The sequence below is a fragment of the Giraffa tippelskirchi genome, chromosome 4 (genome assembly GCF_054371585.1).
Source record: "Giraffa tippelskirchi isolate mGirTip1 chromosome 4, T2T-mGirTip1v1.2.pri, whole genome shotgun sequence".
NCBI classification, from domain to species: Eukaryota; Metazoa; Chordata; class Mammalia; order Artiodactyla; family Giraffidae; genus Giraffa; species Giraffa tippelskirchi.
The window spans coordinates 175,728,638-175,754,352 of NC_137278.1; the positions used below are offsets into that span (position 1 = coordinate 175,728,638).

Below are 25,715 nucleotides of genomic sequence, written 5' to 3' on the forward strand. Positions count from 1 at the left end.
ATTGCAGGCAGATTCTTTACCATCTGAGCCACCAGGGAAGCCCCACTGCCTTATATACTTACTAAATATTGTTGGTTCCAAATAACTTCCCATAATACTGTGCTTTGCAGAGATAACATGAGTATTTTGTATGGCAGGAGACAAGTTTTCCCAGGGAAGGAGAACCTCAGCCACGTTTCCTGAGTATTGACTTTATTTTGCTTCTGTCACTGAGAAGTAGTTCCTATAAGATCATAGCTGAATGAATTGGCCCAAGGATACAAGGGGAAATTCTTCTAAGTGGAAGCTCTAATTGGTAGCAGTATATTTCTTTACTGAAGGTTGAATGACCCATGGATTGTTTGGGAAAATAAATAGATTTACTGGAATTATCTGGCTTTCAACACTTAACACAACTGCTTCTAAGATATTTCTTTTTTAAAGAAAGTAATTTATTTTTTCTTTAATTTCCCCACCCTCCCTTTCCACAACTGTAAAACAGTACAATAATTCTCCTTGAAGAACTAGAATTAAGTTAGATAGTGTATGGGAAAGCACTCTAAAATGTAAAGTATCATTAATACATGCTCAGTGTTCGGGGCCCATTTTCCTCTGTTCCTGCTTTCTGTTTGTCACTCAGGCAACTGCTACCTCAGTGGTTCCTGTTAACATATTGTTGATGTTCATTCTTCAGAGATAAGGTGACGAGAATGAAAGGGAATAATAATAGTGTCCTTAACTATCTGCTTTATTAATTCTGCTTAAGGAAAGGCTACCAGATAAAAAGTAAGAAGCACTTCAATGCTCAAATGGATGTGTGCTTATCAGGAATGTAAATCAGCCAATATTTGAAAAGATACTCTCTTCAGCTCGTAGAATTGTATTTCTATACCTAGATTTCTTTTTTAAAGAGAAAGAATACACTTCCTTATACTAGTGGCTGTTCACACTGGTTTTTGAAAAATGTGTTTGAAAAGAAAATCACCACTCTCCTCCAGTTCAGTGGAGCTTTTGTAGAGATTGTTTAGCTGGGGAAGGGAATAATCACTACCAGAACTTTTGTAAAACATACCTGTAGTCGTCAAAGTCAAGACACACTTCATTTATTCTGACAATTGATGTAGCTATATAGACAGCTCTTAAATTATTCATCTTTCCAGTAGAAAATTCCCCTTCTGGAGACCTCAGGATTGAATTAGACCTGAGTTCATTTAAACACAAGTTTATTTAAAAAGTAAACACACAAAATAAGTTTTGTCCTTGCATAGATCTTCTGTAAACAAGAGCAGAGTATATGTTTTAAGAAAATGTCTACATCTATATAAACATCAAAATTAAAAGTGATTTTTTTTCTTGGCCTTCTTGAAGAATGCTTTTTATGAAATTCAGCTTTGTTTCATAAATAATGCAGTACTTGCTCATGATTAGGCGAGCCTAAATGGCCACCCGCTCTAGTATTCTTGCCTGGAGAATCCCAGGGACAGGGGAGCCTGGTGGGCTATAGTCTATGGGGTCGCACAGAGTCGGACACGACTGAAGCAACTTAGCAGCAGCAGCAGGAGCAACCAGCTCAGAGAAAGAGGCTATTGCTAGCAGACCCTTACTGCTGCTGCTGCTGCTGCTGCTGCTAAGTCGCTTCAGTCGTGTCCGACTCTGTGCGACCCCATAGACGGCAGCCCACCAGGCTCCACCATCCCTGGGATTCTCCAGGTAAGAATACTGGAGTGGGTTGCCATTTCCTTCTCCAATGCATGAAAGGGAAAAGTGAAAGTGAAGTCGCTCAGTCGTGTCCGACTCTTAGCGACCCCATGGACTGTAGCCTACCAGGCTCCTCCGTCCATGGGATTTTCCAGGCAAGAGTACTGGAGTGGGGTGCCATTGCCTTCTCTACTGCCAGGAATAAACAATATCACACATTTTCGAGGTGGAGTGCTGTGAGTGATAACAGAGTCAATGTGCTAAGTTGTTTTACTCATGTCAGACTCTTTGCGACCCTATGGACTGTAACCCACCAGGATTCTCTGTCCTTGGGATTCTTCAGGCAAAAATACTGGAATGGTTACCATTTCCTTCTCCAAGGGATCTTCCTGACCCAGGGATCGAACCTGAGTCTGCTGTGGCTCCTGCATTAGATTCAGTAAATCACTGTGAATGCCAGCAATCCCCTTCCTGGACAGGTTAGGAGTTTGTTACAGCAGAGCTGCTTTGCTGCCTGTGGCTGACCATGAAGCCATGTCCTAAGCTTCTTGGAACACAAGACACGTGAAAGACTTTTTTCCCCTCATGGTATTTATATTTGTTTCTGTTTTACTTTCCTTCTCACTGATTGTTTCTGTTTTAGAGAGTTCAGTGTAGGCTTATGTTCTGTTTCTGGTTTGAAAAAACAGAGAGAGAGAAACATTTTTGTAGTCAGTAATCTTTGAAAGTGCATGCTGTTCCTTTAAATCGCAGTGAGACAGTGATAAAGTCAAAAAAGGCGGACTGAGAACCAGCAGGAGAGGCTGCTGTGTGACAGGGGACCCACGCAGAAGCTCTTATTGAATTTAGACTGTCCTTTCCCCTATTTGGGCTCCCCTGGAGGCTCAGCAGTAAAGAATCCACCTGCCAATGCAGGAGATGCAGGAGACTCGAGTTCTATCACTGGGTTGGGAATATCCCCTGGAAAAGGGAACGGCAACCTGCTCCAGTATTTTCTGGGAAATCCCATGAACAGAGGAGCCTGGTGCGCTCCAGTCCCTGGGCTCACAAAAGAGTCGGACACGAGTGAGCAACTGATCAACTTTCTAAATTTAGTGTTTTCGTCTCAGACATTTATTTTGAGGCCTCAAAAACCAAAAGAAATAAGAAAAAGACCAAGTTTTAAGAAATGACCTCTTCTGAGAAGACAGAGGTTCCTAGGATCTTCTGTTGCTGTTTGTTATCAGAGAAGCAATTAGAACTGTTTTCATCATGTTCACTGGACCCGTCCCCACCTTAAATCTTTGGGGGGTCAGAGACCTTCGCTCAGCATCCAAAAAAAATTTTTTTCCATTGGAAGAATTTAAGTCCTGGCTCTGATGTGCTCTCCATGACCATTCCCAAAGTAATTTTTAGACATAGCTTCCCAGGAGGCGGTTCGGGGCATGGAATGAGTGGGCAGGCATGATAGCATCTTCTCTTGGCTCTGATGTCCCATAGAGGCACCTCAGAGACCTCCAAGGGCTTGCATCTCCATGGAGACCCCCTAGGAACTGTGAGGCTGGGAGTTAGGGCATTGGTACCAGATACCTGCCGATTGTCTTTGCTAATTAAAGGTAACCAAACAGTGTGTGTGTGTGTTTTCTCTCCCATCTTCCTCTCATAATGTATGTCTCCCAGCAGCCTCCAAAGCCGTTGTGAAAAATTAGGGTTTTCAAGCCTTGGGAGGATGTAACATTCATCTAAATTGATTCTATCCTTTGTCAGTCAAGAGGAGCACTACCCAGTGTGTCTTCCCAGAAGTACTGAGGGATGCTTATAGCTGAGCTCTAAGGAAGTAAGGAAGGGAGGATTACATGTCGAATAAACTCTGGGTTATGCAAAGGTTTTTTTAAAAAAGCTATGCAGCTTGTCTTCCTTGGCCTTTTAATAGGAACCTCTGTGTCCCCAGATTATATTGATCTTCTTAGAAGGTATGGAACAGGCTGGGAGAGGGGGAAGCATGACTTTTGATCATCAGGTGACTTGACAGGTACAGATCCTGTTTTTATTACTTGGGCTTTATCTTGACTTTCCTACTTTAAAAGCCAGCTCCACAGGCTTATACAAAGTCCTCTGGGTGACAGAGAGAGGGCGACCTCCTTGACAGCTAAATACGCCCCCTCTGAGCACAGCAGAAACAATTCAGCAGTGGCTGAAGAAGCAGTGCTGATTTGCCTTCCTTATAGTTTTGAGCTAAGAAAGTAAATTGATTCTCTTCCTTTCTTAATCAGCATAAATTTGGTTTGCTGATGTACGTGCAGTCCTCCTTTGCATTTGCTTCTGAATATTAGGATTGCTATTTTCACTTCATTGTGCATTTTTAAATTTTTAAATATTTGTCAGGATTTTCATTCTCAGACTCTCTCAGGGCAGGTGGTGCCAAATTACAGTAGGGAGGGAAATGAGATAAAATGGTAAAAGAGTCAAGACAGAGAGCCATTTGAAGGAGGAATATTATTTTTGTGGGAAGATGTTTGTATCACCTTCTCAATAACGGTGGTGTCACTGATGCTTCAACTATTCAAATATATTCATGAAGATCCCTCAGCCGAGGAATTGCCAGCATCTTGTGTTAATAGTGGGCATTATCCAGGCAGCTAGTCAGCTGTCCCCTAGACCAGAAACTCAACACCTGAAGCAATGAGGATTTTCTATCAAAGGAAGTTGAAAATAACTGTAGGCTCCAAGCTAAGTATCTTACCCTGGTTGATTGGCATATTATTTATTTTTGCACTCTTTGGGGGTAATTTACTTATACCACTGAATGTCAAATATGTGCTTTCCTGCCATCTTTACACGCCTGTAGCTACACAAACAGTTGATTGTTAAGATTTGACATAGAGGGACTTCCCTGGTGGTTCAGTGGTTAAGAATCCGCATGCCAATGAAGGGACACAGGTTCAATCCTTGCTCCAGGAAGATTCCACATGCTATGGGACAACTAAACCCAGGCGCCACAACTACTGAGCCCTGTTCTCTAGAGCTCATGTTCCTTAACAAGAGAAGCTACCTCAATGAGACGGCAGCTAGAGAGTAGCCCTTGCTCGCTGCAACTAGAGAAAGCCTGTGCACAGCAACAAAGACTCAGCGTAGTCATAAAGAAATAAAAAAAATATTTCACATAGACATACTGTAAAATAAAGGAAGAATTCAGTGTTTCATTTTGGTTCTGGCATACCTGAGGTGGGGAGGGGTGAAGTACAAGTAAATCATGACCAATGTAGAAGTCTTTGAACAATCATGGCTTAATACTTCTAATTTTTCAGGTTGTATCCACGCCACGCAAGTGCCCTGAACAACCTTGGAACCCTGACTAGAGACACTGCAGAGGCAAAGATGTACTATCAGAGGGCTCTCCAGCTTAACCCGCAGCATAATCGGGCTCTTTTCAATCTCGGGAATCTCCTTAAGTAAGTAGAACAGGTACCTTTGATCAGAAGACCTTGTAATTTCAAGAAATCCTTTCCTCTTCAGCACTCGTTTGGTTGTGCTTTTGTCTCCTCTTCCTAGGGCAGAAGAGATTTTTCAAGCTTTGGGAGGATGTAAAATTCATCTGAATTAATTCTGTCCCTTATCAGTCAAAAGGGTGTTTCCCAATGTCTCTCTGGAAGTATTATTTCTAGGAGATGTTCCTAGATTGCCTGTAGAGGGGTGTGAATACAGAATGGTTGCATGGTCAAATAAACTCAGGAAATGCTGAGCTAAGCAAAGATAGTTCCTTTATTGGAAGCATCTTTAACATGCTAAATGCTCTGTGAATATTCAAGAAGGGAATACGGAATATAGCACTTTCCATAGTCAATCATTTTTAATGGGTGTTACCCAGGTGTTTCATGAATATACCTTAGGGAAAGTGCTGGTCTAGGATAAGCAGTGTACTCTAAAGGTGCAGCCAAAAGGCATAAATAACCACAGTTTGTGCTATAGATAAGAAGCAAAGTGGGGCTTCCTTGGTGGCTCAGTGGTGAAGAAATCTGCCTGCCAATGCAGGAGACACAGGTTCAATCCCTGGGTTGGGAAGATCCCCTGGAGAAGGAATGGCAACCCACTCCAGTATTCTTACGTGGGAAATCCCATGGACAGAGGAGCGTGGCATGCTACAGTCCATGAGACTGCAAAGAGTCAGATAGACTAAGCAACTGATCATGCAAGAAGCAAAGTGAGCCTAGCTTGGAATTAGTAGTGGTAACTCTTGCTCTCGAAAGCCCTTCCAGGTGTAATCACTGGTGTTCACTTTTCACTCACTGCCCTGGAAAAGGTTGATAGTGCAGTTAGTCTCCCTGAAGACAAAGGAGTACTTTTCTATATTGTATTTTTGTTAATGTAAAGTCTAGGCATGTTGATGACAGTGTTGACAATGGTAGTTAAGGTAGTAGTCATAGTGGAAATGGTGGTGACTGTGGTGTTTAACTTTTAAATATAAAAAACAGGTTTAAAATAGCAGAAATGGAAATAAAGGGTAAAAATGATTAGAGTCAGTGTTGGTGATGCATTATTTGTGCTTCTTAGGTTACTGACAATCCATACACTTCCTGAATTGGTTTCTACGTCTCTGAACTCCTGGAGAGCAAACTTGGTACTTTTAGGGCCCTTGGTTTCCTGTCTTATTTAATCTTTTCCTTACCAAGATTGGCTTAGGTGCCTTAGTACCTCAGTGGATGCATCTTCTTCACTTTTCTTTTTACTCCTTGACTTTTCCAAATGCACAGAGATACTAGTTCTTTTCCTTAGTGTACTCGTTTGTTAAGTCATGTTTTTATTTAATCCCATTTGAACAGAAGCATTGTGTATATAATAGGTGACATCCCAAGTCTGAAGTTTTGTTTAAGAATGGCTTTATCCATGTACTAGGATAGTAAATCAAGAGAGTACTACACAAAAATTAATAAATGCAAGGAAATGCATATAAAATGAAAAAATAAAAGTATAGGTCAGCAAAAACTAAATGAACTTAATTTTAAAAGTTAGATAATTTAGGTAATTCCCTGGTGGTCCAGTGGTTCAGATTCCATGCTTCCACTGCAGGGGGCATGGGTTTGATCCCTGGTTGGGGAACTAAAGTCCTGCAGGCTGTATGGTCCAAAAAATATTAGAAAGCTTGTTAAAATTCTGTATAAACTGAAAGTGATGAGAAACAACTAAGAATGAAGAAGTACACACTGACAGAAAAGCCTTTTAGTACCAGTATGTTCTCTTTAATAAATAACATGAAATCAAAAGATGTGGGGCAAATGTGTCAGTTATGTAGGTAGCTATTTACAGGTCAATAGGATGCTTTTATTTTACTCTTCTGTTTTTATGAGTTCTTATTTATTTATGTGAAGTTCTAAGGACTCATTTATAAAAGTCATTGTTACGTCTGTATATGTCCAATTTAGAGCCCTAATAATTAATGGGTGGATAAATCCTGTTCATGTCTTTTGGAATACTTACATTTCAAAAATAGTACTGATTTAAAAAATACTGCAGATGAGTTTCTTCCTTTTTTTAAAATTTTTTTACAAAGAAGCCAACGTTGACAGCCTGAATACAAACTGATATTTCGTGTTGGAAATGATCTCCTGCAGTTGTGATTATCACACTGTGCTGAATGTGGCTCTACTTGAAAATGATGGCATAGATGCTTTTAAATTTCATCTTACCCAGACCTGAACAAGACATGCATGCTGCAACCTTTCTTTTTCAATTGGCATATTATTGCCCCTATTATCTTGAGTTAGTGTACGTGAGTTAAGAGCACAAGGAAATATTTTTTGGAGCATCAGTTCAGTTCAGTTCAGTCGCTCAATCGTGTCCAACTCTTTGCGACCCCATGAATCGCAGCACACCAGGCCTCCCGGTCCATCACCAACTCTCGGAGTTTACCCAAACCCATATCCATCGAGTTAGTGATGCCATCCAACCATCTCATCCTCTGTCGTCCCCTTCTCCTCCTGCCCCCAATCCTTCCCAGCATTAGGGTCTTTTCCAGTGAGTCAACTCTTCGCATGAGGTGGCCAAAGTATTGGAGTTTCAGCTTCAACATCAGTCCCTTCAATGAACACCCAGGACTGATCTCCTTTAGGATGGACTGGTTAGATCTCCTTGCAGTCCACGGGACTCTCAAGAGTCTTCTCCAACACCACAGTTCAAAAGCATCAATTCTTCGGCACTCAGCTTTCTTCATCGTCCAACTCTCACATCATACATGACCACTAGAAAAACCATAGCCTTGACTAGACAGACCTTTGTTGGAAAAGTAATGTCTCTGCTTTTAAATATGCTATCTAGGTTGGTCATAACCTTCCTTCCAAGGAGTAAGCATCTTTTAATTTCATGGCTGCAATCACCATCAGCAGTGATTTTGGAGCCCAAAAAATAAAGTCTGTCACTGTTTCCACTGTTTCCCCATCTATTTCCCATGAAGTGATGGGACCAGATGCCATAACTTAGTTTTCTGAACGTTGAGCTTTTAAGCCAACTATTTCACTCTCCTCTTTCACTTTCATCAAGAGGCCCTTTAGTTCTTCTTCACCTTCTGCCATAAGGGTGGTGTCACCTGCATATCTGAGGTTATTGATATTTCTCCCAGCAGTCTTGATTCCAGCTTGTGTTTCTTCCAGCCCAGCATTTCTCATGATGTACTCTGCATAGAAGTTAAATAAGCAGGGTGACAATATACAGCCTTGACGTACTCCTTTTCCTACTTGGAACCAGTCTGTTGTTCCATGTCCAGTTCTAACTGTTGCTTCCTGACCGGCATACAGGTTTCTCAAGAGACAGGTCAGATGGTCTGGTATTCCCATCTCTTTCAGAATTTTCCACGGTTTATTGTGATCCACACAGTCAAAGGCTTTGGCATAGTCAGTAAAGCAGAAGTAGATGTTTTTCTGGAATTCTCTTGCTTTTTCGATGATCCAGGGGATGTTGGCAATTTGATCTCTGGTTCCTCTGCCTTTTCGAAAGCCAGCTTGAACATCTGGAAGTTCACGGTTCACGTATTGCTGAAGCCTGGCTTGGAGAATTTTGAGCGTTACTTCACTAGTGTGTGAGATGAGTGCAATTGTGCGATAGTTTGAGCATTCTTTGGGATTGGAACGAAAACTGACCTTTTCCAGTCCTGTGGCCACTGCTGAGTTTTCCAGATTTGCTGGCATATCGAGTGCAGCACTTTCACAGCATCATCTTTGAGGATTTGAAATAGCTCAACTGGAATTCCATCACCTCCACTAGCTTTGTTTGTAGTGATGCTTTCTAAGGCCCGCTTGACTTCACATTCCAGGATGTCTGGCTCTAGGTGAGTGATCACACCATCGTGATTATCTGGGTCGTGAAGATCTTTTTTGTGCAGTTCTTCTGTGTATTCTTGCCACCTCTTCTTAATATCTTCTGCTTCTGTTAGGTCCATACCATTTCTGTCATTTATTGAGCCCATCTTTGCATGAAATGTTCCCTTGGTATCTCTAATTTTCTTGAAGAGATCTCTAGTCTTTCCCATTCTGTTGTTTTCCTCTATTTCTTTGCATTGATCGCTGAGGAAGGCTTTCTTATCTCTCCTTGCTATTCTTTGGAACTCTGCATTCAGATGGGAATATCTTTCCTTTTCTCCTTTTCTTTTCACTTCTCTCCTTTTCCCAGCTATTTGTAAGGCCTCCTCAGACAGCCATTTTGCTTTTTTGCATTTCTTTTCCATGGGGATTTTCTTGATCCCTGTCTCCTGTACAATGTCACGAACCTCTGTCCATAGTTCAACAGGCACTCTATCAGATCTAGTCCCTTAAATCTATTTGTCACTTCCACTGTATAATCATAAGGGATTTGATTTAGGTCATACCTGAATAGTCTAGTGGTTTTCCCTACTTTCTTCAATTTAAGTCTGAATTTGGCAATAAGGAGTTCATGATCTGAGCCACAGTCAGCTCCCGGTCTTGTTTTTTCTGACTCTGTAGAGCTTCTCCATCTTTGGCTGCAAAGAATATAATCAATCTGATTTCGATGTTGACCATCTGGTGATGTCCATGTGTAGAGTCTTCTCTTGTGTTGTTCGAAAAGGGTGTTTGCTATGACCAGTGTGTTCTCTTGGCAAAACTCTATTAGCCTTTGCCCTGCTTCATTCTGTACTCCAAGGCCAAATTTTCCTGTTACACCAGGTGTTTCCTGACTTCCTACTTTTGCATTCCTGTCCCCTATAATTAAAAGGACATCTTTTTTGGGTGTTAGTTCCAAAAGGTCTTGTAGGTCTTCATAGAACCGTTCAAGTTCAGCTTCTTCAGTGTTACTGGCTGGGTCATAGACTTGGATTACCGTGATATTGAATGGTTTGCCTTGGAAATGAACAGAGATCATTCTGTCCTTTTTGAGACTGCATCCAAGTACTGTATTTCAGACTCTTTTGTTAGCAATGGCTATTTTTCACAGTAGGAGGGACTCCTAGATATTCAACATAAGATTTTTCTGTCTTTTTCAGTAAAATCAACTCAGTGATTATCCAAACCAATAATGCTTCACACCTGTATAAGAATTTGAGTGCTTTTTTTTTTTTTAAATAAAGCCTTCCCAATGATTTTTTAAAATACATAGGGAACAATAGGAACCAAGGTCCTGATAGGTTAACGGTCAGATACAAAGTCACCCTTGTTTACCTTCTGTTCTTTATATTAACCAGAGAGCACAGTGGCTCCATCTGTGCAGATGAGTCTTAGAATCCAGTAGAATAAAATCATGATAGTAGGTAATACTTATGTAATATTTTCCAGTTTACAGACAAGTGGGTTTTATATCCACTACTTAATTTGATCTTTAAAACTATTGTGAGAGGCATTGTCATCCTCATCCCCATTTTCATTATGGATGAAAAAAACCAAGGTTTGAAGACTTCATGTGACATTGGCCCAGGCTATAGCTGATCCAGGACTGAGTGCATGCCCTGTCTTATTCACTTTCCATTACCCATGCTGCCCAAATAGCTCTCCAATCCAAATATTACTTAATGTTTAGTTATTAAATGGCTTGTGATTGATTACCTTTGGGGAGGAAGGAGGACCTTCCTGTTTTTCATCAGGAAACTGTTAAGTTTGTTTCCATTATGTCCTTTAGTAGCAGAGAAAGGTGACCCAGAAAATAGCAGAACTAACCTACTTTTAGATTTGGAGTTTTACTTCTGCTTTCCTTAATATATTTCTGCTGTTAAGTAGCAATAGGTCAAAGGCATAAAGAAGATAAGAATATTTTAAATGTTTTTATTTGATCCATTTTACTATTTAAGGCCCATGCCCTATCTATTTCTCATTAGGCAGATAACTTTTAAAAATTGTGTCCTCTTTTATAACCTGGAACTCATGCTCATTCTAAGAACCCAAGTGGTCTCCTTAGATGTGAGTGGTTTAGACTCCATCATCCCTAAGTGGAAAGCAATATCGCTTTTTCTATTTTATAAGTGAGAAAATTGAGACTTGGAGAAGATAATTTAGGTGGCAAGGTCCCTTAGTGAAGAAATAGAATTTGTGGGAATTAAACCTCAAACTTCTTGACCAAGTACCCTTGCTCTTAATCACTACACTCCACTGCTTCCTAGCGGCTCATCTCAAAGCTGGGATACAGCCCAGACCAGCCCTGCCCAACAGAAGTATGAGAGCCAGAATCTATAATTTAAAATATTCAGGTAGCCGTATTTTAAAACATAAAAAAGGTGAACTTAATAATATATTTTAAGCCTCGATATATCTAAAATATTATCATTTTAATGTGTGTGTGTGTGTGTGTGTGTGTGTGTGTGTGTGTGTGTGTGTGTGTTAGTCACTCAGTCGTGTTTGACTCTTGCGACCCATGGACTGTAGCCTGCCAGGCTCCTCTGCCCATGGAATTCTCCAGGTAAGAATACTGGAGTGAATAGCCATCCCATTCTCCAGACGATCTCTCTGACCCAGGGATTGAACCCTGGTCTCCATGTAATTAATATTAAAATTGATTAAGTTAAACATGTAAAAATATAAATAAGATAATGTATATCCTTTTTGATAATTAATCTTTGAAATCGAGAGTATTTTTTATACATACAGTGTACCTGAGACTAGTCATATTTCAAGTGTTCAGTAGCCAGTTGTGGTTAGTGGTTGCTATATTGAACAGCACAGGCCTTTATTAATGATCTTGACTTTGAGAGAAATGAGTCTTTGTCCAAGCCAGGGGGTCTAAGATGTGATTCTGTCAGAGCATCCCAGAAACCTTAGAGCACTGAGGACCAGTTTCATCTGAATTCTTGGAGTTATATGGCAAACAGTTTTAGACCTGTTCACAGCAGTGCATGTCACTGACTCTTATCTAAATATATTTGACCTCTTTCATGACCATTTCCCTGGACTTGGAAGCTTATCTGTTATGATTCTGTGCAGCACATTTATGGCATGACTGATTGATAAGGAGCAGTTTTCCATGCCGGCATGCTTAATTTACGTTAATTATTGTTGGCTTTGCTTGGAACCTAAAAGGTAAAAGAAACTAGGCAAGATTAGCATAAAGTTTTTATGGATGTAAAGAGCGGAAGTCCCTGATGGCACAAGAGAACATAATAGAATTCTTTAGTTCAGGGACTGGGGAACCACTTCTTTGACTGCTTGGGCAAAATAGTATCTGGTGTTTGTTAGTGAAACAGAATATTTTCATATTAAAGAATCACCTTGTCCCTTTGCCAAAATCGCCTTTCATTCACATAATAGGATATGGATGTCATAAAGGTGTTACAATAAATCTTATAATCAAAAGTCAGAAGAAAATGAAATACAGTATCCAAAATTGAGCTATTTAGAAGATGAATTTGATAACAGTATACATTTGATTTTCTTTAGTCTGGTCATTAGAATTGAATTTCTGAATAATAAAAAAAGGATGTGGAAAGAATGGTAACCATTAGCTTTGATATAAATGTAAATATTTGGGATACGTTTCCTTTTTAGCTTTGGAACTAGGCACACCACCTTTTATTTCATAAAAAGCATATTTACATACTCAAGATAGTAGTTCTCCCCTTTCCTGCTTCTTACCTGGAACCCCAGAGAATCCAAAATGCCAGCCCACTGGATAAACAAAAACATTTTGAGGTCCTTCTCACCATATTAGGATGTCAACTTTGGGTGGGCGCCTTCTTCATCCTCCTCTTAGAGTGAATCCTTCTCTCTACCCTCATGGTGATCTAGTAACATCCAGATTACTTCCAACCTCATCTGTAATCTTAACCACATTCTATTTTTCTTCCCTCATCTTTATGCAGCTCACATCCGTCTCTCTCTAGGTGTCCTTCTCCAGCTCTTTTGAAGCCCAGTCCATCAGCTCGTTGACACCATCTTCATCCTTATCAAGACCATGTCACCGTCTTGTACATTTTCTCATCATCCTTAGGGATTTGAGCATCAGGTCAATGACTTTGCCTTACTACACAAACTGTGCCGCCTCCTTTAGTGAATTCGGTTTTATCCATCACACAGTTCCTCTGCTGCATTCCCTCCAGGTCCTGACACTTCTGCTCTACCTTCCCCATTCATTGATGTGACCATTCCATGGGCTTTCTAGTTACAAACATCTTTGCATTCTCTAGTGTCTGAATTCTGAAATGTTCCTCTTTGACTTCATTCCCCTTCCCCACCCTTCTCTTCCCCTCTCTGTCGCTCCTTCTGACCTCTGGAAGGTGTCATGGGATAACAACCTGCCACCTCCAAGCTCTTCTCTTTGCTCATGTATGTCTTTTAAGACCTTGAGATTGACATGCCTTCCTTCCAGGACAAGTGTCATTCCCCTCTTTGTCTCTCCTTTGTGGATGTCCCTGCTCTTAACCATTGTTAGAATCTCTGTTCTCTCTGAATTTTATGTTTATAATTTATATACCCATTCAAAGATGGCCAAATGGAAGGATGTGAGCTTACTCTTTCTTACAATAACACCAAAATCACAACTAACTGCTGAATAATAATTAACAACAACAACAAAAAGCCCTGAAACCTAGCAAGAAAGATACCCTACATCCAAAGACAAAGAAGAAGCCATAGCGAGTTGGTAGGAGAGGCACAATCACTATCAAGTCAAATCCCATACCCACTAGGTGGGCAACCCACAAACTGGAAAACAATTATGCCGCAGAAATTCTCCCACAGGAGTGAAAATCTTAAGCCACAATCAGGTGTCCCAGCCTGGGCATCCAGCAACTGGAGTAAGAGCCCCTAGAGAATCTGGCTTTTAAGACCAGCAGTGTTTGATTGCAGAAATTCCAAGGGGCTTGAGGAAACAGAGACTCCACTCTTGGAGGGTACACACAAAGTCTCATGTATGCCAATACCCAGTGGAAAATAGCAGTGACCCCATAAGAGACTGGGCCAGATCTACGTCATAGTATTGAAGGGTTTCCAGTGGAGATGGGGAGTGGCTGTGGCTCACTGCAGGAACTTAGACTGGCAACAGCAGTTCTGGGGAGTTTTCATTCATTGCCATGAGCCCACCCAGAGGCTGCCATTAGCCAAACCCAACAGCCTATAGGTTCCAGTGCTGGGACGCCTCAGGTCAGACAACCAATAGGACAGGAACACAGCCCCATCAATCAGCAGACAAGCAGCTTGCAGTCTTCCTGAGCACAGCCCTTCTATCATAGGGATAAGACCCAGGTCCACCTACCACTGGGCAGGAACCAGTCCCTTCCATCAGGAAGCCTGCACAAGTCTCTTAGATAGCTTCAAGAGGGTAGACAGTGGAAGCAAAAAGAACTATAATCCTGAAGCCAGCAGGATGGAAACTGCAATCATAAAAAGTTAGACAAAATGAGATGGCAGAGGAACATGTGCCAGATGAAGGAAAAAGATGAAACCCCAGAAAAAAACAACTAAGTGAAGTAGAGATAGACAACCTACCAAAAATAAGATAAGAAATAATAATTTAGAATAATGATAGTGAAGATGATCCAGAATCTTAGAAAAAGAATGGAAGCAAGGATCAAGAGGATACAAGAAATGTTTAACAAAGACCTTGAAGAACTAAAGAACACATAGAGGTGAATAATAAAATAACTGAAATGAAAAATAAACTAAAAGGAATCAATAGTAGAATAACTGAGACAGAAGAATGCATAAGTGACCTGGAGACAAAATAGTGGAAATCACTGCCATGGAACAGAAAAGAGAAAATAAATGAAAAGAGATGGAGACAGTCTAACAGACCTCTGAAACAACATTAAACATACCAACACTTGCATTATAGGGGCCCCAGAAGGAGAAGAGAGAGAGAAAAGGGACCTGAGGAAATACCTGAAAAGACAATAGCTAAAAAAGTCCCTAATATGGGAAAGGAAATAGACACCCAATAGACACTTGCAGAAAGTCCCAGACAGGATAAACCCAAGGAGGAATATACCAAGACACATAGCAATCAAACTGACAAAAATTAAAGACAAAAAATATTAAAAGCAACAAGGGAAAAGCTACAAATACCATACAAGGGAACTTCCATAAGGTTATCAACTAATTTCTCAGCATAAATTCTGCAGGCCAAAAGGGAGTGATACAATATATTTAAAGTGATGATAGGGAAGAACCTGCAACTAAGGATACTCTACCCAGTAAGGCTCTCATACAGATTCGAGGGAGAAATCAAAAGCATTACAGACAAGCAAAAACCGAGAGAATTCAGCACCACTGGGCCAGTTTTGCAACAAATGATAAAGGAACTTCTCTAAGCAGAAAAGAAAAGGCCACAACTAGAAACAAGAAAATTATGAATGGGAAAGATCACCAGTAAAGGCAACCATACAATAAAGGTAGGAAATCATCCACACACAAACATAATAACAAAACCAGTGATTGTGAGAAAGGAGAGTACAAATGCAGGATATTGGAAATGTACTTGATATTAAAAGAACAGCAACTTAAAAGAGTCTTCTTATATTTGTTGTTCAGTCGCTAAGTCATGTCTGACTCTTGGAGACTCCATGAACTGCAGCATGCCAGGCTTCTCTGTCTTTCACTGTCTCCTGTAATTTGCTGAAACTCGTGTCCATTGAGTCAATGATGCCATCCAACCATCTCATCCTCTTTTGCCCCTTTCTCTTCCTGCCCTCACTCTTTCCTAGCATCAGAGTCTTTTCTAATGAGTTGGCTCTTTGAATCAGGTGGCCAAAGTATTGGAGCTTCAGCTTAAGCATCAGTTCTTCCACTGAATATTCAGGGTTGATTTTGTTTACAATTGACTGATTTGATCTCCTTGTTGTCCAAGGGACTCTCAGGAGTCTTTTCCAGCACCACAATTCAAAAGCATCAGTTCTTCAGTGCTCAGCCTTCTTTATGGTCCAACTCTCACATCCATACATGACTACTGGAAAAACCATAGCTTTGACTATATGTACCTTTGTCAGCAAATTGAGGTCTCTGCTTTTTAATATGCTGTCTAGGTTTGTCATAGCTTTCCTTCTAGGGAGCAAATGTCTTTTAATTTCATGGCTGCAGTCACTGTCCACAGTGATTCTGAAGCCCAGGAAAATAAAATCTGCCACTGTTTCCACTTTTTCCCCGTCTATTTGCCATTAAGTGATGAGACTAGATCCCATGATCTTAGTTTTTTGAATGTTGAGTTTTAAGCCAACTTTTCCACTCTCTCTTTCACCCTCCCTCATCAAGAAGCTCTTTAGTTCCTCTTTGCTTTCTGCTGTTAGAGTGGTATCATCTGCATATCTGAGGCTGTTGATATTTCCCCCAGCAATCTTGATTCCAGCTTGTGATTCATCCTGCCCAGCATTTTGCATGCTATACTCTGCATATAAGTTAAATAGGCAGTGAGAATATGCAGCCTTGTCATATTCCGTTCCCAATTTTGAACCAGTTAATTGTACCATGTCCAGGTCTACCTGTTGCTTCTTGACATACATACATTTTTCTATATCAAAACCCCATGTTAACCACAAATGGAAAATCTACAGTTGATACCTGCACAAAAAAAAGATAATAGGAATCCAAACACAGAACTAAAGTTAGTCATCAAATCAAGAATAGAGGACAAATGAGAAAGAAAAAATTAAAAAATGCCTACAAAAACAAATCCAAAACAATTAACAAAATGACATAAGAACATACATATCAATAATTACCTTAAACATAAGCAGATTAAATGTTTCAACCAAAAAACATAGGCTGGCTGAATGGATACAAAAATAAGACCCATCTATATGCTGTCTACAGGAAACACATTTTCAGATCTAGTTCAGTTCAGTCGCTCAGTCATGTCCGACTCTTTGCGACCCCATGAACCGCAGCACGCCAGGCCTCCCTGTCCATCACCAACTCCCTGGGTCTACCCAAATCCATGTCCATCGAGTTGGTGATGCCATCCAGCCATCTCATTCTCTGTCGTCCCCTTCTCCTCCTGCCCTCAATCTTTCCCAGCATCAGGGTCTTTTTCAATGAGTCAACTCTTCACATTAGGTGGCCAAAGTATTGGAGCTTCAGCTTCAACATCAGTCATTCAAATGAACACTCAGGACTGATCTCCTTTAGGAGGGACTGGTTGGATCTCCTTGCAGTCCAAGGGATCTCCTTGCAGTCCAAGGGACTCTCAAGAGTATTCTCCAACGACACAGTTCAAAAGCATCAATTCTTCGGCACTCAGCTTTCTTTATAGTCCAACTCTCACATCCATACGTGACTACTGGAAAAACCATAGCCTTGACTAGACAGACCTTTGTTGGCAAAGTAATGTCTCTGCTTTTTAATATGCTGTCTAGGTTGGTCATAACTTTCCTTCCAAGGAGTAAGTGTCTTTTAATTTCATGGCTGCAATCACCATCAGCAGTGATTTTGGAGGCCAGAAAAATAAAGTCAGCCTCTGTTGCCACTGTTTCCCCATCTATTTGCCATGAAGTGATAGGACCAGATGCCATGATCTTAGTTTTCTGAATGCTGAGCTTTAAGCCAACTTTTTCACTCTCCTCTCTCACTTTCATCAAGAGGCTCTTTAGTTCTTCTTCACTTTCTACCATCAGAGTGGTGTCATCTGCATATCTGAGGTTATTGATATTTCTCCCGGCAATCTTGATTCCAGCTTGTGCTTCCTCCAACCCAGCATTTCTCATGATGTACTTGGCATATAAGTTAAATAAGCAGGGTGACAATATACAGCCTTGACGTACTCCTTTTCCTATTTGGAACCAGGCTGTTGTTCCATGTCCAGTTCTAACTGTTGCTTCCTGACCTGCATACAGGTTTCTCAAGAGGCAGATCAGGTGGTCTGGTATTCCTATCTCTTTCAGAATTTTCCACAGTTTATTGTGATACACACAGTCAAAGGCTTTGGCATAGTCAATAAAGTGGAAATAGATGTTTTTCTGGAACTCTCTTGCTTTTTTGATGATCCATAGGATGTTGGCAATTTGATCTCTGGTTCCACTGCCTTTTCTAAAACCAGCTTGAACATCTGGAAGTTCACGGTTCATGTATTGCCGAAGCCTGGCTTGGAGAGTTTTAAGCATTACTTTACTAGCATGTGAGATGAGTGCAATTGTGCAGTGGTTTGAGCATTCTTTGGCATTGCCTTTCTTTAGGATTGGAATGTAAACTGACCTTTTCCAGTCCTGTGGCCACTGCTGAGTTTTCCATATTTGCTGGCATATCGAGTGCAGCACTTTCACAGCATCATCTTTCAGGATTTGAAATAGCTCAACTGGAATTCCATCACCTCCACTGGCTTTGTTCGTAGTGATCTAGGGACACGTGCAAACTGAAACTGAGGGGTTGGAAAAAGGTATTCCATACAAACGGAAATCCAAAGAAAGAAAGCTAGAGTAGCAGTCATCATATCAGCTAGAATAAACTTTAAAATATAAAGACTATTGCAAGAGACAAAGGAGGGGCACAAATTGATCAATCCAAGAAGAAGGTATAACAATTGTAATTATATATGCATCCAACATAGGAGCACCTCAATATATAAGGCAAGTACTAACAGACATAAAGGAAGAAATCAACCATAACAATAATAGTGGAGGATTCTAATACCCACTTTCATTAATGAACAGATCATCCAGACAGAAAATCAGTAAGAAAACACAGCACCTAAATGATACATTAGAGCAGGTGGACTTAGTAGATATTTATAGAGCATTCCACTCAAAAGCAGCTGAATATACATTCTCCTCTGTGTACATGGAACATTCTCCTGGATTGACTGCATGCTGGCCAACAAAGCTAGGGCTGGTAAATTTAAGAAAGTTGAAATCATATGAAACATCTTTTCTGACCACAACACTATGAGATTAGAAATTAACTATAAGAATTTATAATCCCATCTCTCATTTATCTGTTCTATTTCATTAATGTATGTAACTTCAGGTTAAACTCACACCTTGAACATCATTTACTTGCTCAACTGTATCCCCAACTCAGGGTACCCCGCCTTCGCATACATTTTGCTTTTCCTCAGACCAGTACTTCTCAATTTTTTTCTCATTATCACTAACCTCCCCACCCCAGGAGCCATTTTAAGCATTTTTTTCTAATCACCCTCCCCAAATTAAATATTCAGTTATAAGGTTTGTTACATATTGTAGAGTTTGAGAGATCACAAACCATTGTAATATCTAATTTTATTTCTATAGTAATCTAATACTATTTTTCACTGCACCCCTCCCACTCCAGGATGTATATGTATGTATGGTTATCATCTCTGCATGTATGTCCTAGACCTTTATCCAGTCTGTCAAGTGTTGGAGGTAAAAACATATATCTGAATTGAATGTGATCCTTACAAAACTCTAAAGACACCATCATGGAAAAAAACACAAGCAGAGATTATAGCTGTTAGAAATTCCTCCCTTATGGTCTAGTAACATCTCCCAAATATTTTCTGTCTTCCTAATATATGTATCCTTTGTTCTCCTCCTCAGTGCCTATACACACACCCAGAAGATGACATAATGCTTTACGTTTACTAGAATATTTAAGTCATTCAAGGTTAATTTTTGTAGCTTCCCTTGCCCCTGTCTCATTTCCTACTTGTTCACAGATGTCCTCTTTTTTGGCTCTTCCAGGGGAAGAAGAATTGTGTTGTCTCCCTAATAAGCCTAGTGGTCACACCTGTGTTTGTGTGGCTTTTTCATTGAGGCATCATTAATATGCAGAAATGCACAATATTTATTGTTTGGTACAATTAGTTTTGACATTTTTTATGTACTCTTGTGTTTACCTCCAAAATAACATGTATAACATTTACCCCAGAAAGACCCCTCATGCCTCTTTCCAGTAAGGTACTCCCTCCTCTGAGGCAGTCATTGTTCAAATCAATATTTTTCACCACAAACTAGTTTTAGCCTGTTACAGAACTTCATTTAATATATACTTTGGGGCGTCTGGATAATTTCATTTAGCATGATTTTTTGAACCTTATCCATGTTGTTACATGCTGCATTTTTAAAAATTGATGAGTAGTAGTATCTCATTGTATAAATTCCTGAATTTGTTTATCCATTTTCCTGTGGGTAGATACTTCGTTTATTTATAGGCTTGAGTCATCATGAATATTCATGCTGTGACTAGTTATGTCCCAGTCTTTGTATATTTATTTTTCTTGGGTAAATATCTAGAAATAGAATTGTGGGTAGATAAATATTTAATGTTTTAAGAACCTGCCAGATAAACAGTTCTCCAAAGTAATTGTACCACTTTTCACTCCATTGGTGAAAAGATCCGTTTGCATTGGTGAGAGATCCACTTGCTTAGCATCCTCACTAACGTCTGGTGTTGTCAGTCTTTTATTTTAGCCGTTAGTCATTAGTGTAAAATCCACATGTGTTATTGGTTCTTTTTCTCTCCCTTTCCCTGCCCATTATCATGAGCATTCTCTTCGGTCTTCAGATTCTTCCCGTTCCACAAACTTTCACATGCCCCACTTCTTCTGGGGAATGTCTCCATTCAGCTACTCCATCAAGTGGTTCTCTTCACTCCTTCCTTTCTCTGATCAAATTGGCAAGAAGAATAGTTAGCACTTACTGCTTCTCTTTCCCCCTTACCTGTTCTTTCAGCTTCTGGAGCTGCTCTGTTAGTATCAGCTGTGAATTCTAAAGACTCTCTCAGCTCTCACCCGCCTTGATTTCTCTGAAGTAAAGAATATGATCCTGTTCACCTCCTGGTGCTTTGAGGCTCTCTATTTTGTTGTTCATAACACATTATCTTTCTTTTCTATTTCCTGCATCTGCTCTTCTTCTACCCTCCCACTACATTTAGGAGAACTGAGAAATTCATTGATTGTCCATCACATACACACATAGTATGAATATACAAAACTTCCCACAATCCTGCTGCTTTCTTCTTTATTTTCTGCCACTCTCCCACACTGTATAAACCCAGATTCCCAGCCAAGCTGACTCCTTGTCACCATTCAAGAAATAGAAACATGCAGACTACATTTGAGAGGATATTTTTTTTTTTGAGAGAATATTACAAAGATTTTTAAGTGACAATTCTTCTAGTTCACCCAAAATATTATTTCTTTGCATTTTATCATATATTCCATGTCTGTACAAAACTGAATTATCAGAGAAATGATGAGAATGTTTACCTACTTTCTTAAGATTTGGGTGTTACTTATATATATATACGTGTATATATATATGTGTGTGTATATATATATATACACACACACACATACGTACACGTGTGTGTATGTATATATATATATATATATATATATATATACAGATTGCTAATTGTTGAAATATTGTCATAAGTAACTTTCCCCCCAACAAAAACTCTTCTCAGTCGTGCTGTGATTACTAATGATGAGAGGGTGAGTGAGTTGTTTTAAATCGATAGCATGGTTTGCAAGGAAGAAGGAAGGGTCCCTTTTCTCAGTCCTTTCTTTTGCTGTGATGGCCGCGATAAACACTCCTGAGGCCAGAACACAGTTGTGCACAGGAAGCACTGTTGGGGAAAGCAAGCTTTCAAGAACCCCAGTTTTGTTTATATTCTCTTGAAAGTGTTGGATGGTCATCATTTTTTCCTTGCATAAATATTTCTGACAGAAGATAATTAAACAGGCCAGACCACTTTGTCAAGCATAGGAGTTTTCAGTGATCTTTACCTGTTCTGAAAATCATGTTCCCACTCCTTTAATGTTCACCATCTTTCCTGGCCTCACTTTCAATCAAGTGCTGTTTAACTCTTGTACTGGGGAATGGCTTGGAACAACTCTTGACTCATAGCTTAAAGAAGGTACAATTCAATTAAAAGAATACTAGAAATGCAGATGTTCACTGGAAGTAAAAATTGAGCAACTGTTTATCTCAAATTCAGTTGGAAATCAACTTTGCCTTGACATAGAGGTTAAATTCAGAATTTAATGTGGTAGAGATCCTCAAAAAATTTCAAATCTAAAAATGCTCTGTGTAGGCCAGGAAGAGAAATGCCAAGGATAGGACTATGCATGCTGTCTGTGTCCCCTCTGGCCACGCTTGCCTGTGGTCTGCAGTTCTGTCCTGGGAAGCACCTTGAGGAGGAGAAGGAGGCCTTTGAGACTTCCTCCCTTCTTGCTGACTTCTTACCAATTCTGCCAACCTCCCTGCCTCATGCAGGGCTCACTCTGGTGCTTTCTTGCTGTGCCACCTCTCTGCTGGGCAGCATTGTAGGGCGGTGTGCCCTCAACCTTTCTGCCACCTCTCTTCTGCCAGGTAAAAAGAATGGTAACTGACACTTGAATGACAAATTATAGAGCACTTCCGCACATCTCATGCACCTGCCCATTGAGGGTTTCCAGAAGGCAGGCACCTTCACTCCTTCATTACCAACTGGGAGATGGTGAAGGACGTCACATGCCATGAACTGTGAAGCGAGACCTCCAGAGCCAGATACTTGCTTGCATCACATGGCTGCACTCTGCGCTCTCCCTGCGCTCTCCTCAGGACTAGGAGCTATAGAGCTTAGTGAGTTTGGATCTCTGCTTGACCACATAGTAGTGTGTGACCCTGGGAAAACAATTTGCAATGGCTCCGGTTACTCATTTCAGTTCAGTCGCTCAGTCGTGTCCGACTCTTTGTGACCCCATGAACTGTAGCACGCCAGGACTCTCTGTCCATCGCCAACTCCCGGAGTCTACCCAAACCCATGTCCTTTGAGTCGGTGATGCCATCCAACCATCTCATCCTCTGTCGTCCCCTTCTCCTCCTGCCCCCAATCCTACCCAGCATTAGGGTCTTTTCCAATGAGTCAACTCTTTGCATGAGGTGGCCAAAGTATTGGAGTTTCAGCTTCTACATCAGTCCTTCCAATGAACACCCAGGACTGATCTCCTTTAGAATGGATTGATTGGATCTCCTTGCAGCCCAAGGGACTCTCAAGAGTCTCCTCCAACACCACAGTTCCTGGTGGCTCAGATGGTAAAGAATCTACCTGCAATGCAGGAGACCTGGGTTTGATCCCTGGGTCAGGAGGATCCCCTGGAGAATGGAATGGCTACCCACTCCCGTGTTCTTGTCTGGAGAATTACATGACTGTAGCCTGGTGGGCCACAATCCATGAGGTCACAAAGAGTTAGACACAACTGAGTGACTAACACACACACAAAGTAAAAATACTGCTAGTAACCAGGTCCTTCATGAGTACTAAACAAGAGAATGTGTGCAAATACTTAATGTGGGACTTAACCCCCAATAAAGATAAAATAAACCTTAGTTATTATTATTACTAGCCTAGGGATGTAATTTTTCACTTCAATTTGAAGCTCATATTCTTGGCTAAAATTAATAATAAATCAGAAGTGGGTGGTACATTTTCTGTTCCTGCTGTTGAACAGCTTTAGTCAATATTCAACCTCCTTGAGACTCAGTTTCCTTCTTTTCAAAATAAGAGATGGGACCAGATGATCCTGTAAGGCTCTCTTGTTGCAAGAATCAGTGGTTTTCACTGTGACCCCAAGTTTCTCATCTCTTTACTGAAATGGAAGTGGAAGATCAGAAAGGAATTTGAAAGTCCCTATTCCCTTCAGAGGCAATCCTGCCTTGGAGCAGCATCACCCCTTTGCTGAGAGATCAGTGAGCCTTCAGGTAGAAATTCCAGATGCTAATTCAGCTGGAGAGAAAGGGAGGAGCACATGGAGCTAGCAGTTACCGCATCCTCCCACGTGCTCCACGCTGTAATAAGCGCACTGTGTGTGCATATTTATTCCACTCTTTAGAGGAACCCAGAGAGGTAGGGATAATTGTGCATCTTTCACAGATTCGGCCACTGAGGCTTATGGAGGTGTAACATCTAACCCAAGTCCTATAGCTGGTGAGAGCAGAGCCGGGATTTAGACAGCAATCCGCCTGAGCCTAAACCAGGGACATGCATTCAACTACATCATCCAGATGACCCTTTATCTATGGGGTAAATGAATCCTGCCTAAACCAGGCTAGTCTCAGCTGCCTTATTTTCCAGGAACCAACCTGGGGACATTATTTCTCTGCTTTCCTTCAAACTGCTAAAGAGCTTAGCATCAGTATTTTGTTTGCTTCGAAGGCATGCTCCGTGAGACTTGCCCCACCCCTCAGCCCACCTCTATGCACTCATGGTGCAGAACTGGCTCCACACATGCAGGAGCAAGGCCATTGGGAACAAGCGTCCTGCTGCCAGAGTTCAGGGCAGGGACCTCACCAAGCAGATACAGAGCCAAAGGAGCATAAGAGGAGGGGACTTGGGAAGAACCTTTTCTCAGGACCCACTCCTGCCAGCCTTGTGTGAGGTCTTTGTGTGAGCTGTGTTTCCATGTCTGTAGCTTGGTGACTAGACCATGTCAGAACTGTCCATCATTCCCTCCCTTGGCTTTCATCTGGGGAGAGAAGTGTTAAAGACAACCCACACCACAAAGAGCAGACCCCTCCCCGTCACCCCCTACACTGTGGCTCCAGACACCTGACTCTGGTTCTGCAAACCCACTGCAAGCAGGAGGGAGACGTACAGGGGATCTACTCTCATAATTCTAATTATAGTGAGTATGGCTTTGAATTGAAAAAAACTTCATTCTTCACCACGAATATATATGAATCTGTCCTCCAGACAGTTCTTCTATGTGGCTTCCATAAAGAATGAAGCAGAAAAACTAGGGCAAGCGCCCAGAAACTAGCTTTCCATTGCATCACCCAGTAAATTAGAACATAAAAGAGGCTACAAAGGGTAGGATCCAATTTTCTTCTTTTCCTTCTGCTAGGAAAGACAGTAGAGACACAGAAATACATGCACTCTGTAAAGATAGCCTTTTAGTCAGACATTCACAGTTTGACTTTCACAGTTCAGTTTTTCGGAGGAGCTGGTAAAGATCTGTCAGCATCCCCTGCCCCTCCCTTAAAGTCACCATCTTTTCCCTTTGTGAGAGACACTGTTCCTGGATCCAACAGCAAAACACCCCAGCAAAGGAATGGTAGTTAAGAGACTGCCCAGCACTTCAGGTTCACACTGTGGTTAATAGGAAATTTTACTGCATGCAAGGGGATTGCCAAATCCATTTATTTCTGTTATTGCATTTCCTAAATTCTCCCCAAATGTCAATATTTTTTTCAAAGCAAGCATCTGCTTTCGGTTTAAATGAACGTGTCATGAGATTTTGCACAGGAATTGAAAAAGTTTTCTAAATTGACAAACTTAACAGGTCCTTAATTACCAAAGGAAAGCGTGCTGAAGCCTTATTTGCTTTTGCTAAATATCTGTCACTGAGGCAGAGCCAGGAAAGTGAGATGACGTAAACGTTGTTCCTTAACACATGAGAAAAACAGTCCCACTGCTGTATAACCAAAGGGAAAAATTCCCTGTGAAACTACACATGTTTAATGGCAAAATTTACACATTAAGAACAAGATCTAATTTCTAGTTAATGTTTCTCTTACGAAATCAGTGAGGAAGATGTTATTGGTCCCAGGATCCCCTTCTCAGGGATTTTAGCCTTTTGGAAGTTCCTAAGGGAGACCTAAGAGAGAGGAGTTTTGCTTGCAAAATATTAGGAGACTTTTACTTCTGTCGATGCCTATGTGGACAACACAGGAGCTGAGACTTGGA

General features: G+C 40.8%; 1 protein-coding gene across 5 annotated transcripts in view; it reads left to right on the forward strand.

Annotated features, from left to right (window-relative positions):
* TMTC1 (transmembrane O-mannosyltransferase targeting cadherins 1) overlaps nt 1-25,715 on the forward strand; it is a 297,505-nt gene that overhangs the window by 227,219 nt on the left and 44,571 nt on the right. For all 5 annotated transcript variants that reach the window (XM_081591728.1, XM_081591729.1, XM_081591730.1 and 2 more), the window contains one exon: nt 4,965-5,108. In XM_081591728.1, the coding sequence (XP_081447854.1) occupies nt 4,965-5,108 (144 nt within the window). The remainder of the gene's footprint in view (nt 1-4,964; nt 5,109-25,715) is intronic.